The sequence below is a fragment of the Leptidea sinapis genome, chromosome 34 (genome assembly GCF_905404315.1).
Source record: "Leptidea sinapis chromosome 34, ilLepSina1.1, whole genome shotgun sequence".
NCBI classification, from domain to species: Eukaryota; Metazoa; Arthropoda; class Insecta; order Lepidoptera; family Pieridae; genus Leptidea; species Leptidea sinapis.
In genome coordinates, this window is record NC_066298.1 from 1,948,869 (window position 1) to 1,965,797 (window position 16,929).

Genomic DNA, 16,929 nt, shown 5'->3' on the forward strand with positions numbered 1-16,929 from the left:
AAAATGAAAAATTAAAGCCTTAAACAAAACAAAAAATTAAGAAGAGTTATATTTCCGTATTCAGTATTCTCTCCCCTTGCACGGATAACTGACCTCACGAGTCTGACGATGTAATCTTGAGGAAATGTACGAGGTGTGTTCAAAAAATAACGAGAATTTTTGTTTTATGAAAAAAATCTTTATTTATTCATCAATATCTATTTGGTCCCCTTCAAAGTAATCCCCCTCGGATATAATACACTTGTGCCAACGCTTTTTCCAATCCTCGAAACACTTTTGAAACTCGATCTTTGTAATAGCTTTTAACTCTTTCAGCTATTCGCTTTTAATGTCATCTATGCTTGTAAAACGACGGCCTTTTAAGTTTCTCTTTATTTTTGGAAATAGAAAAAAGTCACATGGATCCATATCTGGCGAATATGCTGGCTGAGGCATCGTTTCAGTTTTGTTTTTGGCCAAAAATTCAAGAACAAGCAATGAAGTGTGAGCAGGTGCATTATCGTGGTGCAAAAGCCATGAATTGTTTTGCCACAAATCCGGGCGTTTTTTTCTTATTGCTTCATGCAAACGGCGTTGAACTTGTAGGTAGTACTCCTTATTGATTGTTTGACCTTGTGGCAAGAATTCATGATGCACTATGCCATTAAAATCGAAGATCACAGTGAGCATAACCTTCACATTCGACCGCACTTGTCGATCCTTTTTCGGTCTTGGCGATCCAGAATGGCTCCACTGGGACGATTGAGCCTTAGTTTCGACATCATATCCGTAAACCCATGTTTCGTCACCTGTTATAACACGTCTTAGTAGTTCTGCATCGTTATTAACTTCATTGAGCGACTCACTGAGCAACTTCTATTCGCCGCTGTTTTTGTTCGAAATTTAACAATTTTGGAACGAATTTTGCTGCCACACGTTTCATACCCAAAACATCCGAAAAAATTTCATGGCATGAGCCAACTGATATGCCAACATCATCAGCGACTTCTCTGATTGTGATTCGGCGATCGTTCATAACCATTTTTTTCACGTTTTCATCGGTTGTTGATGTGCTTGGGCGTCCGGGTCGTTCGTCATCTTCAACGTTTTCGCGGCCGTCTTGGAACCGCTTATACCACTCGTAAATCCTTGCTTTACTCATAGCAGACTCACCATATGCCTTTGTTAACATTTTACAAACTTCACTATACTTTATTTCATTTTTACGCAAAATTGGATACAAATTCTTTGATCAATTTTTTTCACAAACGAAAATCGCCGAGCTCAAAAAACACGTCTAACGTTAGCGGCTGCCACTCAAAAAGTAAGCAATGAATATTGCTGAAAATTTTATCGTACTTCAGGGGCATGTGTACCAACGTAATAAAAAAAAATATTTTTTATACAGGTGGACTCTCCAAACCCGCAAAATTTAAAAATTCTCGTTACTTTTTGAACACCTCGTATTCCACTCCTCTTCAATTGCTATTCGCAGCTCTGGAAGACTTGTTGGAGCAGGAACCCGGGCTCGAACTCGACGTTTCAGCTTATCCCATAAGTGTTCTATCGGATTCAAGTCCGGGCTTCGAGCTGGCCAATCCATTGTTTGAATGCTGACATGGCGTAGATACTGGGTTACCACGTGAGCAACATGAGGCCGTGCATTATCATGCATCAACTGCATATTCTGACCGATATATTCTGAGTAAGGTACCATATGGTCTGCGAGGATTTCAGTAATGTATGAGAAGTTAAACCACGTGCATGGCCGTCGGTTCGATGAAAATATAACGCTATATACGCGGTTAACGAGATGCCGCCCTAGACTATTACAGATCCTCCTCCATAAGCAACAGTTTCCTCGATGCATCACTGAGAATAACATTAACCAGTGCGACGATATATTCTCTGTCGTCCGTCACTTCCATGTAAACTTACCCTGGTCTCATCAGTGAAGAGAACGTACCCCACTGCTCTAACGTCCAATCAATATGCTCCCGAGCAAATTCAAGCCGAGCTCTATGGTGGGCTACCGTTAATGCTGGACCTGTTGCAGCTCTCTCAGGTTCCGTTCAACAAGTCTTCTTCTGATGGTATCTGAACTTATGACCACTTGGCATTCGTCACGCAGACTTTGTTGGATTTAAATTGCGTTGAGGCGGCGATTTCGCAGAACAGTAAGTAGGATATAACGATCACCTGCTTTGATGCAGCCTTAGGTCTGCCCGTACCTGGACGGCAATTGAATGCTCCAGTGTCTAGATATCGTCTGTAAACTCGTTGCACTGAAGATCTGCTGATTCGAAGTCTTCGAGCGATTTCACGTTGTGTTAGGCCTGCTTGAAGTAGTGCTACGGCTTGAGCTGCTGCCTGAGATGTCGCCATCCATTATTGACCGAAAAAAGTAGCAAAATAACGCGTATTAGATCAAACGGTTGATAAAAACTAAGAAAATTATAAGAAATATCCGACTACCCTCATTGTAGTAAGACGAACGCTAATCGCGATCTCTAGTCAACACAGACAAAATCGTTACCATCGTGTTAGTTGCTCGATTGCAATGTGAATTGTCGGTACTTTATAATAAATTTATAGTAATTTTAATTATCATTCGACGTACTTCCTGTAAATATAATTAGGACAGTTGTAAGTCTTATACTTTTTGAGAAAATCGAGTCAGAGATCCGAAGTAGTTGGTGGCCCGGTTTATTTGCTGTCCAGTGTATTAATAAAAATATGGACGACTAATAATTATTACGAAAATTTTGAATACAAATTACTTTTAAATTTAGTTAAAGAATCAGAAAAAATATCTATAATATGAAGAGGTGTGACGACACAGTTGTGTTGTTGTGTCCTACCCGATACATCCTGGACAGCAAGTCAATTTTGTCCCAAATTTGTTTTGGTATTCATTACATAAAAGGGCCTATAATTACTTAATCTATTATTAGGTCTGGGGACAACCAAGGATACCGGTACAAGCAAAGGGCAATCCACGAAGCCCCTTAGAATTTTAAACAGCACTATTAGATCCGATACGTAACGGCGTTCCTCATAAGATGAAAATTTAAAGTGTTGTAATCTCTCGGGATATGATTTAAGAGTAGACATATTCTTTCCAATTCCAATATTCAACGATAGTAATAATAAAGAATGAACAAAAATAATACAACGAATAATATACAATGAAATAATTAACTGTGTACGTTTTTGTGTTAACATTAATATCACCCTAGTCAATAATGAGTTAGTTTTAAATTTGGTGATTGTGACAGGATGAAGTGGAGATAACTGGCGTGACGGAGGCGCGGGGCGCGGGTGGCGGCGGTGGCATGGCGGACGTGGCGGGCGTGGTGGTGGCGCAGTCCGCGGCGGCCGCCGGCGGCAGCGTGTCGGCGCTGGGCCGCGCGGCGCGGGGGGCGGCGGCCGGCCACGCGGGAGACGACCACCGGCTGAACCTGCTCGAGTGAGTACTGCTGCTGTGTACACTGGCGGGGCGGCGGGCGTGGTGGTGGCGCAGTCCGCGGCGGCCGCCGGCGGCAGCGTGTCGGCGCTGGGCCGCGCGGCGCGGGGGGCGGCGGCCGGCCACGCGGGAGACGACCACCGGCTGAACCTGCTCGAGTGAGTACTGCTGCTGTGTACACTGGCGGGGCGGCGGGCGTGGTGGTGGCGCAGTCCGCGGCGGCCGCCGGCGGCAGCGTGTCGACGCTGGGCCGCGCGGCGCGGGGGGCGGCGGCCGGCCACGCGGGAGACGACCACCGGCTGAACCTGCTCGAGTGAGTACTGCTGCTGTGTACACTGGCGGGGCGGCGGGCGTGGTGGTGGCGCAGTCCGCGGCGGCCGCCGGCGGCAGCGTGTCGACGCTGGGCCGCGCGGCGCGGGGGGCGGCGGCCGGCCACGCGGGAGACGACCACCGGCTGAACCTGCTCGAGTGAGTACTGCTGCTGTGTACACTGGCGGGGCGGCGGGCGTGGTGGTGGCGCAGTCCGCGGCGGCCGCCGGCGGCAGCGTGTCGGCGCTGGGCCGCGCGGCGCGGGGGGCGGCGGCCGGCCACGCGGGAGACGACCACCGGCTGAACCTGCTCGAGTGAGTACTGCTGCTGTGTACACTGGCGGGGCGGCGGGCGTGGTGGTGGCGCAGTCCGCGGCGGCCGCCGGCGGCAGCGTGTCGGCGCTGGGCCGCGCGGCGCGGGGGGCGGCGGCCGGCCACGCGGGAGACGACCACCGGCTGAACCTGCTCGAGTGAGTACTGCTGCTGTGTACACTGGCGGGGCGGCGGGCGTGGTGGTGGCGCAGTCCGCGGCGGCCGCCGGCGGCAGCGTGTCGGCGCTGGGCCGCGCGGCGCGGGGGGCGGCGGCCGGCCACGCGGGAGACGACCACCGGCTGAACCTGCTCGAGTGAGTACTGCTGCTGTGTACACTGGCGGGGCGGCGGGCGTGGTGGTGGCGCAGTCCGCGGCGGCCGCCGGCGGCAGCGTGTCGGCGCTGGGCCGCGCGGCGCGGGGGGCGGCGGCCGGCCACGCGGGAGACGACCACCGGCTGAACCTGCTCGAGTGAGTACTGCTGCTGTGTACACTGGCGGGGCGGCGGGCGTGGTGGTGGCGCAGTCCGCGGCGGCCGCCGGCGGCAGCGTGTCGGCGCTGGGCCGCGCGGCGCGGGGGGCGGCGGCCGGCCACGCGGGAGACGACCACCGGCTGAACCTGCTCGAGTGAGTACTGCTGCTGTGTACACTGGCGGGGCGGCGGGCGTGGTGGTGGCGCAGTCCGCGGCGGCCGCCGGCGGCAGCGTGTCGGCGCTGGGCCGCGCGGCGCGGGGGGCGGCGGCCGGCCACGCGGGAGACGACCACCGGCTGAACCTGCTCGAGTGAGTACTGCTGCTGTGTACACTGGCGGGGCGGCGGGCGTGGTGGTGGCGCAGTCCGCGGCGGCCGCCGGCGGCAGCGTGTCGGCGCTGGGCCGCGCGGCGCGGGGGGCGGCGGCCGGCCACGCGGGAGACGACCACCGGCTGAACCTGCTCGAGTGAGTACTGCTGCTGTGTACACTGGCGGGGCGGCGGGCGTGGTGGTGGCGCAGTCCGCGGCGGCCGCCGGCGGCAGCGTGTCGGCGCTGGGCCGCGCGGCGCGGGGGGCGGCGGCCGGCCACGCGGGAGACAACCACCGGCTGAACCTGCTCGAGTGAGTACTGCTGCTGTGTACACTGGCGGGGCGGCGGGCGTGGTGGTGGCGCAGTCTGCGGCGGCCGGCCACGCGGGAGACGACCACCGGCTGAACCTGCTCGAGTGAGTACTGCTGCTGTGTACACTGGCGGGGCGGCGGGCGTGGTGGTGGCGCAGTCCGCGACCGCCGCCGCTTTCGATTTCGTTTGCGATTGAAGAACAAGACCGAGCACTTATTTAAGGGCTTGAGATCTAGATTATTGGCAGTACCTCTCTAAACGTAACAGGTCAGTTTGTAGGGCGAAAGCGTCACCTGAATTTCTGATACAGGTAAAGAGGATTATGTCAACAGCATTACAGAGCAGTTTAGATTTGATAATTAATAAATACGACGAACAACAGTGGTCCCAGCAGAAACCCTTGAGCAACGCTGATAGGGATGGCTGTCCAGCTTGAAATGTAATTGCTAACGACAACTTCTTGAGATCTGTAATCGAAAATATGAACCAAACCAACGCAGGAAATTACCTCTGACTTCTGGGGCGTAAAATTTTTTTTAACATTTTGGGTTAAGGACTCAATGTCAGACTCTGATCATCAATAAATATGCCAATTTACTACCAAAATTATTTCTAAGCTTAACGCGACCTTTGGTTTAGTTTTGCGAGTCAAAGACCCTCCATTATAAATCCTATTGCTAATAAATACAAAATAATAAACAATTTAGTGTCACAGGTCTTTATTAATTTTGGATAGAAAGAAATTGTTAACAGTATATTTCTGGCGCATTTTAAAGAAAACAAAACATCACAGATACTCAGACGGCGGCGCGGCGGCCATGTGTGCTCTCCGCGCGGCAGCGGGCGGCGCGCTCGCCAGCACCAACGGTACCACCACTCCCCACAGCGGCGCCGCCACCCCCACCGCCAACGGCTCCACCACCACCAACAATGGCATCACCACCGGCGCGGTGCATCGATGGCCTTTTATCGGGGCTCGGGCGCCCCGCTCATCCAGGGACGTTGTTAGGTTCGTGTTTTTTCATGGAAATAATTTAACTTTTCAAATATTAATTACTTTGTACACAATAATGATGCTAAAAATTATTTTTCTGTGCGCTCTCTCTTATTAATTCATATTCATATACTCAATAACAAAACTTTGCCAATGAACCTCTTCTTCGAAGTTTTGATTGACATATACAATATTCATGTTAATTATAATATATACATAATTGTACGCAGACTGATGCGCCGGCTGCGGCCGCTGCTGCAGGACGCCATACAGAAGCGTTGTTGCGGCGCGCGGATGTGGGACGGCGTGACGGGCCCGCTCACGTGGCGTCAGTTCCACCGGCTGGCAGGGCGCGGCAACGAGGACCTTTGTGAGCCGCAGCCCGTGCCCCCGCTGCTGGTGGGCCACGACCGCGACTGGCTGTCCCTGTCGCCGTACGCGTTGCGCCACTGGGAGCGCCTCGCTCTCGAGCCGTACTCGTACTCTCGGGACGTGGCCTACGTCGTACTCGCGGCCGACGGCGACGCGATTGCCGAACCGGTGCGGGCTTTCTTTCGTGAGCTCTCCACGGCCTATGAAGAGTGCCGCCTCGGAAGGCACCAGCCGATCACGAGGATAGCGCGAGATGGCATCATCAGGACTTCACCGGCGGATGTCGACAGGTAGATATGTTTGTTTTCTAGAATAAAAAAAAATTGTTAAAGTATTTCGACATATTTTTAAAATTAACTTATCTATCCCACGTTCCGCTGTTTTCCAGTGTAACGTGTTCACAGGTATTAATAATGGCAAGCGTTTTAATGCTTTAAAACATATTTTATATTAATGTGATACTCATGTTAATCAAAGAAAAATCGTTTCTAGCTTGAGTATTACATTTTTTTAATACTTTGCATTAAGAAAGAATTTTATAATAGATAATGTAGTTTTTCTACATAATATTATAACTTGCGATGCAACTGTACAGGACTAAGCTGAAGGATTACTCTGTAAACGTATGTAACGTATGTGTATGATTTATCTGTCCGTTGAACAGAGACGCGAACTGTGAGGAGTGGACGGGTGAGGTGCCGCCAGGGCGCGCGGGCGAGTATGTGCGTGCGTACGCGGAGACACTGCGTGCGACGTTATTACCGCAGCTTGCGGCGCTCACCGTCGACCGCTCGCTCTTCGACTGTGAGTTGATGTTATTTGTTATAAAGAGTAAAACAGTATTCGCGCTCTAGATCTGCTACTGAGTCGTAATGTATCACGAACTTTCTAATACTGTCTCATAATTATTAATCTCTATGAGTTACACGTTAATCCAAAATTGTTATCAACGTAGTAGTTATTGTGTGTAATGTATCCGTCTCGCGCGGTCACTAACCGGTTTCACACGCGCCGTAAAAATCACTAGTATGTACGTTATTTGTGTGTAACTACCCTCATTTAATAATGAATTGTGTAAAGTGTGGTAATGTGGTGACTGATGCTGTAATCTTTGGCTTGTGTGAATGTCATCTTCACTATGGGTGTTCCGTAGTGGCGGAGTCATCGTATCGAATGATGGGATTTGAAAAAAAGGCAGCTTAGCGTTTTGTGCAGGGCCGGATTGCCACCGCTTCTACAGGAACGTACGCGAAGGTCTGTAACTCAGACTCTCACCTCTCTAATATACTGAGAGTTTAAGAAGTTTAGAGAAGATTTTGCAGTAATGAAGACGGAAATTCAAAACCTTACACTAAAAGTTCAAAACCTAAACGACAAACTATCTGAAATGGATTCAAATACGTCAATTTTGATTATCGCCTCGTCGATGTTGAAGGAAGGCAAAGATTCTTGAGAAAATCTGATCATATCTCACACGCTGTCGGAACTATTATTAATCCTGATCAGCATGGTTTCTTTCGTGGTCGTAGTGTCGACACTAAGTTATTGACATTCACAAACATTTAAATGCAAGGAATGGTAATTATCAAGTTGACGTAGTTGTACACTGTTTTGACAAAATTTGTCATAACACCTTATTGCTTAAGCTTTGGCGACTTGGAATCCATGGTTATTTCTTACGATGGATCAAGTCTTATATAGAAAAAAGCACTCAAGTGGTTTTTGTGAAGGGTTTCGGATTACAATATAAAGAAATAAGTTCAGGTGTTTCTCAAGGATCTCACCATGGGCCATTATTATTTAATCTTTTATATGTTCTATAGCATGTTACTCTAATATATCTTCATGCGGATGGTTCTAAAATTTTTAGAGTAATTCAAAATTCTCAAGATTGCGAATTACTATAAAATGATCTAAAAGCAGTTGAAATGTATTGTATCGATGATAAAACGTTTCTAAATTTGGTTATATGTCACGTAATTAGTTATAGTAGAAAATGCAACATTATTAACCACAGTTATACTTTAGGCGGTAAGGTGTTATCGCGTGTAACACAGATTCGGGATTTGGGTCTTATTATGAACTTTCAATCGACATTTGTCTCACACATAGATTATACTTTAAGCGTGTAAACAACGATTTGTGTTGCGAGTGTCTAAGCTTTTAAAGTCTATAAAATATTATATAACAGTTTTGTACGGAGTCATTTTGAGTTCGCTTTGACATTCTGGCATCCTGTAAGTAAACATATCGACACAATAGAAAATGTTCAAAAAAAAATTTATATTATAGGTTTGGTCACGAATATGCGGACTATGAGATTTCAATCAAAAAATTCAGTATTATGTGCGTACAGTTTCGTCGCAATTAATTTGATTCTATATTATTTTTCAAAATTCTCAATAATTTGACTGCCGTTCCAGCCTTTTAATCATTAGCGTCATTTAAAAATGCTGGAACCATACATCTAAAACTTGTCACCAAATTTAGAAAAATATTGTCAGTTGGATCTTAATAATTGCCATATTTATATTGGCTGTTATAAAATTTGGGGACTTTAGGCAATGGGACCGTTTGTTTGTATGTAATAAATAATATATTTGTCTGTTGCGCAGCGTACAGTGGAGGCGGGTCGATGCGGGCGCCGTGCGCGGGCGGCGAGCGGCCCGGCACGCCGGCGGAGGGCGAGGGCGAGGCGGGCGGCGCGGCGGGCGGCGCGGGGGGCGGCGCGTGGGGCGACGAGCGCGAGGGCGGCGGCGTGGCGCTGGTGCTGTACGTGGTGGAGCCGCCCGCCGGCCACGCGCTGCCCGCGCTGCTGCGGCTGGCGGCGCGGGCCGCGCGCCAGCTGCAGCAGCACGACCCGCTCGTCAAGGTGTGTAGATACATTTTATATAATACACAAATAATTCATTTTATCTACACCCATGCTTTAAATCCTCTATTAAAGATTCTGAACCAGTTAGCTTATTGCCAACATTAAAACACCCAATGTTCTAATAACCATTACATCACCCAAAAGAGTGTTGTAATGTTGTACTGAATTTCATAACAACACTCCTATATTTTTTTTAAATCCCTTCATGCGCAAAGAGTTTCAACATACAGCCACATTCTTATTGTTCTATGCGTGGTATCTGTATGAATTTCAAAAAAAAAACCTTTTCGTTTACGCGCGCTCCACACTCCCAGAACGTCGCGCGCCGTAAAAAAAAGTAGGTTATTCGAATCCCCTCCATTTTTCTTCGATATTTTTATTGTTTTGTTTACAAAAAATGAGCGATTCATTTTAAACGCTGCAAAAGAACATTATATTCGAGTGAATTTAAATTATTGCACTATACAAAATGTAAATTACTACTAAAATAAATAATTGTTTCATTAATACTTATTTTATTTGTATATAATCAGTAACGAATGATATTAGGTTACTACTAGGCCTGGTGTTTTAATGTTAGCAGTAAGCTAACTGTTCCAGAATCTTTTAGAGGATTCATATATTCATAAAAACTCTGTACTCAATATACGTAAGGAGTATCCTTGATTATGCATCATGTATTTGGTCACCTCACTATGCAGTACATATAAACAAAATTGAGTCTATACAGAAGAGGTTTGTCAGATTCTTGTGCTTCAAGGATTACTCTCATTTCGACACCTATTACGATGTCTGTGTACGCTTTGGAATGGAACCTCTGTTTATACGGCGAAAAAAAAGCGATATATTGTTACTCCATGTGTTATGGAATAACCTTATAGACTGTTCGGAATTATTAGAATCTATATATCTAAGCATACCGGACTACAGAACCCGTCACACTTCCTTATTTCACGTCCCCCAAGTAACTACAAATTATGCCCAGAACAATATTTTAAAACGTATAACATACTTATATAATACCGAGTACGCAGGTACTGACATTTTTGCGACGTCTAAGCAACGCTTTTTACACGAAATCTCAATACTTAAAACACACGAAAATAAAATTGTATAACATAAACACGAAAACACTCAATCAGCTACACCCTCACTCACCTACACTATACACACACACACCTCTTAAATAATATTATTATTAACGTATGTAATAATATTAGCATTAAATAACAGATGTATACCTATTAAAGTTTTGTAACTATTATTCTTAATCCTAAATTGGCATATTTGTAAAATTATTTGTAAGTCTATTGTAATGGTATATAAAGCTGTTGGATTATTAGTAAATAAATAAATAAATATTCTGGGTGTAGATAAAATCTTGTATGCAACTGTTGATAATTAGGTATTAAAACACGAATGTGATACTATTATCACACTCTGCTTCGCCTCGTGTGATAAACCCACATTCGTGTTTTAATACCCCTTATTACACAACAGTTGCATAAATAACTATTAATGGACCAAACAAGTCCCATTACAGTCCTCTTCTGTACGCAGAATAATATCTCCATGTCAACATGGTTTTTACACAGGATGTAGTGTGGAATCTAACTTGCTTACAATTATATTGGATAAAATCATACATAGATAATATGAGTCAGGCTGTTGCTTTCGCTGGTTATACTTCTAACTACAGAAATATTAGCTTGGGTATGTCACAGGGTTCTCATTTAGGTCCGTTACTTTTTATACTTTATGTTAATGACATTTGTAGTATTGTGAATGGATCAAATAAATGCTTATATACGCAGATGATACAAAAATCTTTAAAATTGTGTGGAGTGTGCACTATTGCTACTAATTGCAAGCAGATCTCACTTCTTTTGAAGGATATTCTTGTCTATTCTTGAACCCTGATAACTTTCATGTGGTTACTTATATACGCAAGATAAACCCGATCATATTCGCTTATACTATTTCTGGTAAGCCATTAAAAAGAGTTACTGAAGTGTGAGATGTGGATGTTATCCTTGATTCAAAGGTTATCTTTGTACCACACATTGATACATTCTTAAAAAAACGTACAACAAATTAGAATTTATATTGAGAATAGGAAAGCCATTTAAAAACACACAAACTCATAAAATTTTGTTTAATAGTTTTGTTAGAAGTAATTTAGAATTTGCATTCTCTGTTTGGAACCCATTTTTCAAAATTCATGTTGATCGAATTGAAAGGATCCAAAAGGAATTTACGCCGAAGCCTTAATTATAAAACCGGTAATATATACACTGATTATGACATATCGGTAAACAGACATAGAATTGAAGATCTTGAAAAACGACGTCATTTTATTGATATGTTATTTTGTACAAAATGATTAATAATATTATGGATTGTTCGTCATTGTTGCAATGTATAAACATAAAAATACCTCGCCCTCAAAAGCGCACATGTCATTCAAACGAATTATTTCATGAATATTCTTGTTCTAGTTGTTATGTAGAAAATAGTTTAGTTCGTCGTGTGAGTAAATTTTATTATAATAATTTTCACCACGATTATAGTGTAGATATTCCTGTTCCAGTTTTTAAAAATTTAAGAAACAAATTAAAATAATTTTATTTAAAGTCTCATAGGATTTGTATGATCGCTTAAAGTATTTTTATATACTTGTATAATTACAATAGACTGTTCGCTTTTAAACTTGTCAATTAAGGAAACTCTAGGTTTAGTATCTGTTATTTAATTTAGTAATTCATTTGTAAGATGTCTGTTTCTGAATAAATTAATAAAAAAAATATTAAAGAAAAATAGAAAAATGCAAGCAAGACAGTATTGAGACATAATTAAATAATAGTGAATTAACGAAATATAATTTTGCCAATCTTCATATATATAATCAATCAACTATGCCAGATTTATACCAGATTTTACGAGAGCTGTTAGCCGTCAGTGGTAAAGTGATTAATTTGTAAACATAATTTCAGATAATATCTCTAGAAGGCGTGTGCGAGACGTGGACGGGCGGGGCGGGCGGCGCGGGCGCGGCGGGCGAGGTGCGCGCGCTGGCCTTCAACGTGTTCACGGGCGCGCGGCGCCTGCTGCAGCACCACGCCAACGGGAAGTCGCTCACCGGCTTCGGCACCGCCGCCAACGGCAACCTGTTCCTCTCATCCAAAGACGTGGGTCGAAGATATTATTGTGTTCGATTGAACGAGTATTTCACTATAAAAAATTATCTTTAAGTGGTTGCGACCATTTATTTTATTTTATCCGACAACCGATCCAAGTGTAAAGTATATTTACTTCCGTTCATGAAACCGAAAAATTAAAGGTGTATAAGTTGCTCATTCATTTTACGACGTCTCTTCCGATCGCTTTTATAGAGCTAATAATGTACTCGCGGGAAAAGCTTATAATAAATTTCATTGAAAGTTTTTATACTTGTGGTAGGTTTTTGTTTTAGTGCCAATGGTCGGATATTGGTACTGTTATCTGAATTTACGAGCGAGGAGTAAAGATAGCATTCACTAGTGTCTATGAATATCCCTTTGGAGTGCAATGTGTGCTATTTCCACACAAGTTATCTTTTTAATACTTGGCTTCATAGTTTCACTAATCACTATATTATAATATAGTCGTGATTGCGTTTTTATTTAACTCGTTTTAATTAATGATTACTATATTAAACTGTAGATCAATTTTACAATTTTAATTTTTAACACTCGAGATATTTATAGAACAATTATATATATTTGTAGGAAAAGAATCGTGCACCGTACCGGTTGTTCTCGCCCGCGTGGGTGCTGGCGCCGCCGCGCGCGTTAAAGGAGGTCGCCGAGACGTGGGGCCAGGGCTCGGAGCCGGGCGCCGTGCTGTACGTGGCCTACTGCCTGTCGCACGACCAGCGCTGGCTGCTGGCCGCCGCCACGGACGCGCGCGGCGAGCTGCTGGACACGGCCGCCATCAACATCCACGTGCCGCACAGGTGCGCTCAGCGTGCTGCTTTACATTCATATCACTTCATTTGTGATATCAGATCTCTAATGACATGTGTTTGCAGATCTCGACGGAGACGCGGCGGACCGGCGCGCCGCCTCGGGCTGACCAAGTTGATGGACTTCACTCTGGGCGTGATGTCCCAGTCCGCGCAGCCCTGGCGACTCGTGGTCGGCAGGGTGGGCCGGATCGGACACGGAGAGCTCAAGGGTGAGATTATATTCATTTTGAAACATGAAATTTATAATGATAATTCTGAAAGAATTTTAAATATATAATTTGATGTTCAGGTTGGAGTTGGTTGCTGTCTCGGCCGAACCTGAATCGCGCGTCGAACACGCTGCGTGAGCTCTGCGGCGCGTGTTCGCTGCTGTACCCGCACGGAGCGCCCTGCGTGCTGTCCGCCTGCCTGGTGTCCACCGAGCCCGACCCGTGTCTCCGGCTCATGGCGGATCGATTCACACCCGACGAGCGCTTCTCGCAGGCTTCCATCCAATCACATCTACATACGCCGCGTGACGTCACCGCCACACACATACTCGTGTTTCCGACCTCTGCTACCACACAGGTACTAACATATTAGAGTCACCGTCGCAACCATCACCAACAAGTTAGCTCGCATTCAAACGATTTTGCATCACTTTTGATAATGTTAAAAGTAACCATATCTATCCTTGATTAGTCAGGGATAGATATGGTTCCATAGTCGTGTTATATAAATAGCTTTCAAGCTATAAATACATCTGTTTATGTTAACTTACTAATACTACTTATTAATTAAAATTATTTTTAAAATGATATTCGTTAATCTACACCAATATAATCTAATGTTATATTCGACAGTCAAATCAAATGCCCTTCGAGCCTCCGATGGCGAACGGCGAGGAAAACGACATGCTTCTGATGGGCCTGGAGATGGTGGACGAGGAGATCGGCGAGGTGCAAATGACGGACCTGCTCATCGGAGACATGTTCATGTGGCAGGGCTCCCCGCGCGCCTCGCCCCGCGCGCACGACGACGCGGCGCCGCCCCACCACCACCCCGCGGAGCACTGTCCGCGAGAGGACGACCACCAGCCCGTGAGTGCCGCTAGATAAAGGGAAATATTAAACAAGTTTCACTTAGTGACACTAACAAAATTGTTACTTTAGTTAATAAGACAAATTTTTAAGCGTTCTCCGTTTGCAGCTATGGTGAACTAATAATAGTACATGAATTAACTTACACATTCCACGATCTACTGGTGAGGACTGAGGCCCGAAAACTACAGAAAGTGTTATTTCGCTGGTTAGCTATTTGGTTGAAAAGAAGCCAATTAGATTGAGAGTGCTAATGAATGATAATATAGTGTAGTTACAATGTTACGTAACGGTGGTCCTGTGTTTGCGACAGGAGCAGGTGGGCACGGTGCTGCAGCAGCCGCTGGCGCTCGGGTACCTGGTGTCGACGGCGCCGCTGAGCGGCATGCCGGCCTGGTGGTGGGCGGGCTGCTCGCACCTGCGCGACGCCTGCCCCGCCTTCCTCAAGAACGCGCTCCACCTGCAGTGCAGCGTGGCGCCCAACGACGACTACGCCTTCACGGCGCACCCGCGCGCGCACCACCACGCGCACCCGCTCGACTCCACCACCACCACCGACGTGCTCAGGTAAGCACCGCCCCCCTCCCCCGACCCCACCGACACCCCGGCACCTCCGACCACACTGCAGCGTCTTTGTGTTCCAGGTACGTGCTGGAGGGCTACAACGCGCTGTCGTGGCTCGCGCTGGACGGCTCCACCCACGACCGCACGTCGTGCCTGCCGCTGCACGTGCAGGTGCTCATGCAGCTGTACCACACGGCCGCGGCGCTGGGCTAGCCGCCTCGCTCACACATATCTCGATCAAGTCTGGAGACCACTCATTCATTTATATGACTCAATTAATATTTGACATTTAAATAACACTTAGTCAAATCAATGTATGTTATCGACCATGAAATGTGTTCTATACAGTGTCGCTTTTGACACTGTTTGCCACGAGAATCTAGTGAGACGAATTTTTCGAATGAATACTGTTTTGTATAATCGGCAATCTTAAAATATTTTTCAATAACTTATTGTTAACTGCGAATGACACTAGAAAATTTTACAACAATGATACATACATAATATTGCAATCTTCGAGGCTCATGCAATAATTATAATGAAAAAATAAATCTCTCATCACAATTTTATATAAATTAATATACATCTTAATTTATACTGTTTTAATTTTGTATCAAAATTAACAATCACGTTGCAGTATTGGGCCAATCTAATGTATTAAAATGTTTTGGTATACATATTTTCGATGTTAATGTATACCTAGGTATAAATTGTGAGACTTAAATCAATATATGAAGATTCACATTTCCTTGGTATTGTTGATAACAATGGTGTATTATTAGTATAAAATTATCGTCGAACATGCAAAGCAATAAATTGGTTTGGTCTATATTGTCATACAGGCTGGAAATTTTAACACCATTGAAAGGAAATGTACTCTTAATTCTTAATGTTTAGATCCAATGGTTTTCGTATCATTTTCGATTAACATGTTTGTTAGAAAAAAATACCCTCAATTTTGGCCTTATTGATGAATCCATGTTCGTATTTGATTTACCCAGTGCAATTGATGGGTGTGGCATGTTTTCAAAAAAATTTAATGCAGTTTATTATTGTTATAGAAAAGAATGTTTATCTTGAGTATTTTCCAATGTTCAATATTTAGAATACCTCCAGGTGGCGTCAAAACTTCCATCTTTTATACTCTCTCCATGAAGAATGAAAGACAAACAACATTAAATTAGTTTTTTCTTAGTAAATGAGACAGCAGTACCAACCAATCACATCTTATATTTAATTATATTAAATAGACTTGCTAAGTCATTCTGTATATTTGAAACTTGATTGATGTTTTGCGAAATGAATCAATGCTTTTACAAATAAAGCAATATAAAGTAAGAAAGAAAAGTTATTTAAAAACTTAATAATATTTATTTTTATTTGTATAAATATTTATTTATTTCTGCGTATGACATTGATTGACGCAGAGCTTTTCCATGTGTACAGTTGTTTGTTGAGCCAGCTCTATAGTCTCTACTTCCTTTGTATTGCCAATTTGCGTATTATATTTTACTTGCGAACTTTACAATAATTAGGTTGTTTTTATTATATTAAATGAATTGTATATAATTATTATATTAGTTAAATACTTATTATAATTTTACAATAGACTATTGAAATGTAATCACTTACTTGTTTTTTTGAGTTGGTATGAGATGTGAGCAAAGCAATGGCTATTGAAATAAATTGGCATATTTTATATAAAAAAAAATAATTTTTTTGTCAGAACTAACACATAGATCATAGTCAGGTTGTTTATAAACTTTTGAGATCAATAATGTTAGTAAACAATAATATTCTCAGTATATTTAAAGAATTTAACTATGGTTAGGTTTTTTACAATATGACGTTCCGTGCACTTAAGTTTCTAAAAAAGATGCACTCA

The 16,929-nt window shown here is 44.3% G+C and overlaps 1 protein-coding gene across 1 annotated transcript; it reads left to right on the forward strand.

The window, feature by feature from the left end:
• Positions 1–5,087: 5,087 nt before the first annotated feature.
• Positions 5,088–14,816, forward strand: LOC126974836 (mediator of RNA polymerase II transcription subunit 13-like). The gene is made up of 10 exons (XM_050822504.1): positions 5,088–5,153; positions 5,948–6,163; positions 6,379–6,810; positions 7,185–7,324; positions 9,136–9,392; positions 12,389–12,583; positions 13,163–13,389; positions 13,465–13,610; positions 13,691–13,968; positions 14,244–14,816. The coding sequence occupies exons 2-10, from the start codon at positions 5,973–5,975 to the stop codon at positions 14,496–14,498; spliced, it is 2,121 nt and encodes a 706-aa protein (XP_050678461.1). The 5' UTR covers positions 5,088–5,153; positions 5,948–5,972; the 3' UTR covers positions 14,499–14,816.
• The last annotated feature ends 2,113 nt before the right edge of the window (positions 14,817–16,929 follow it).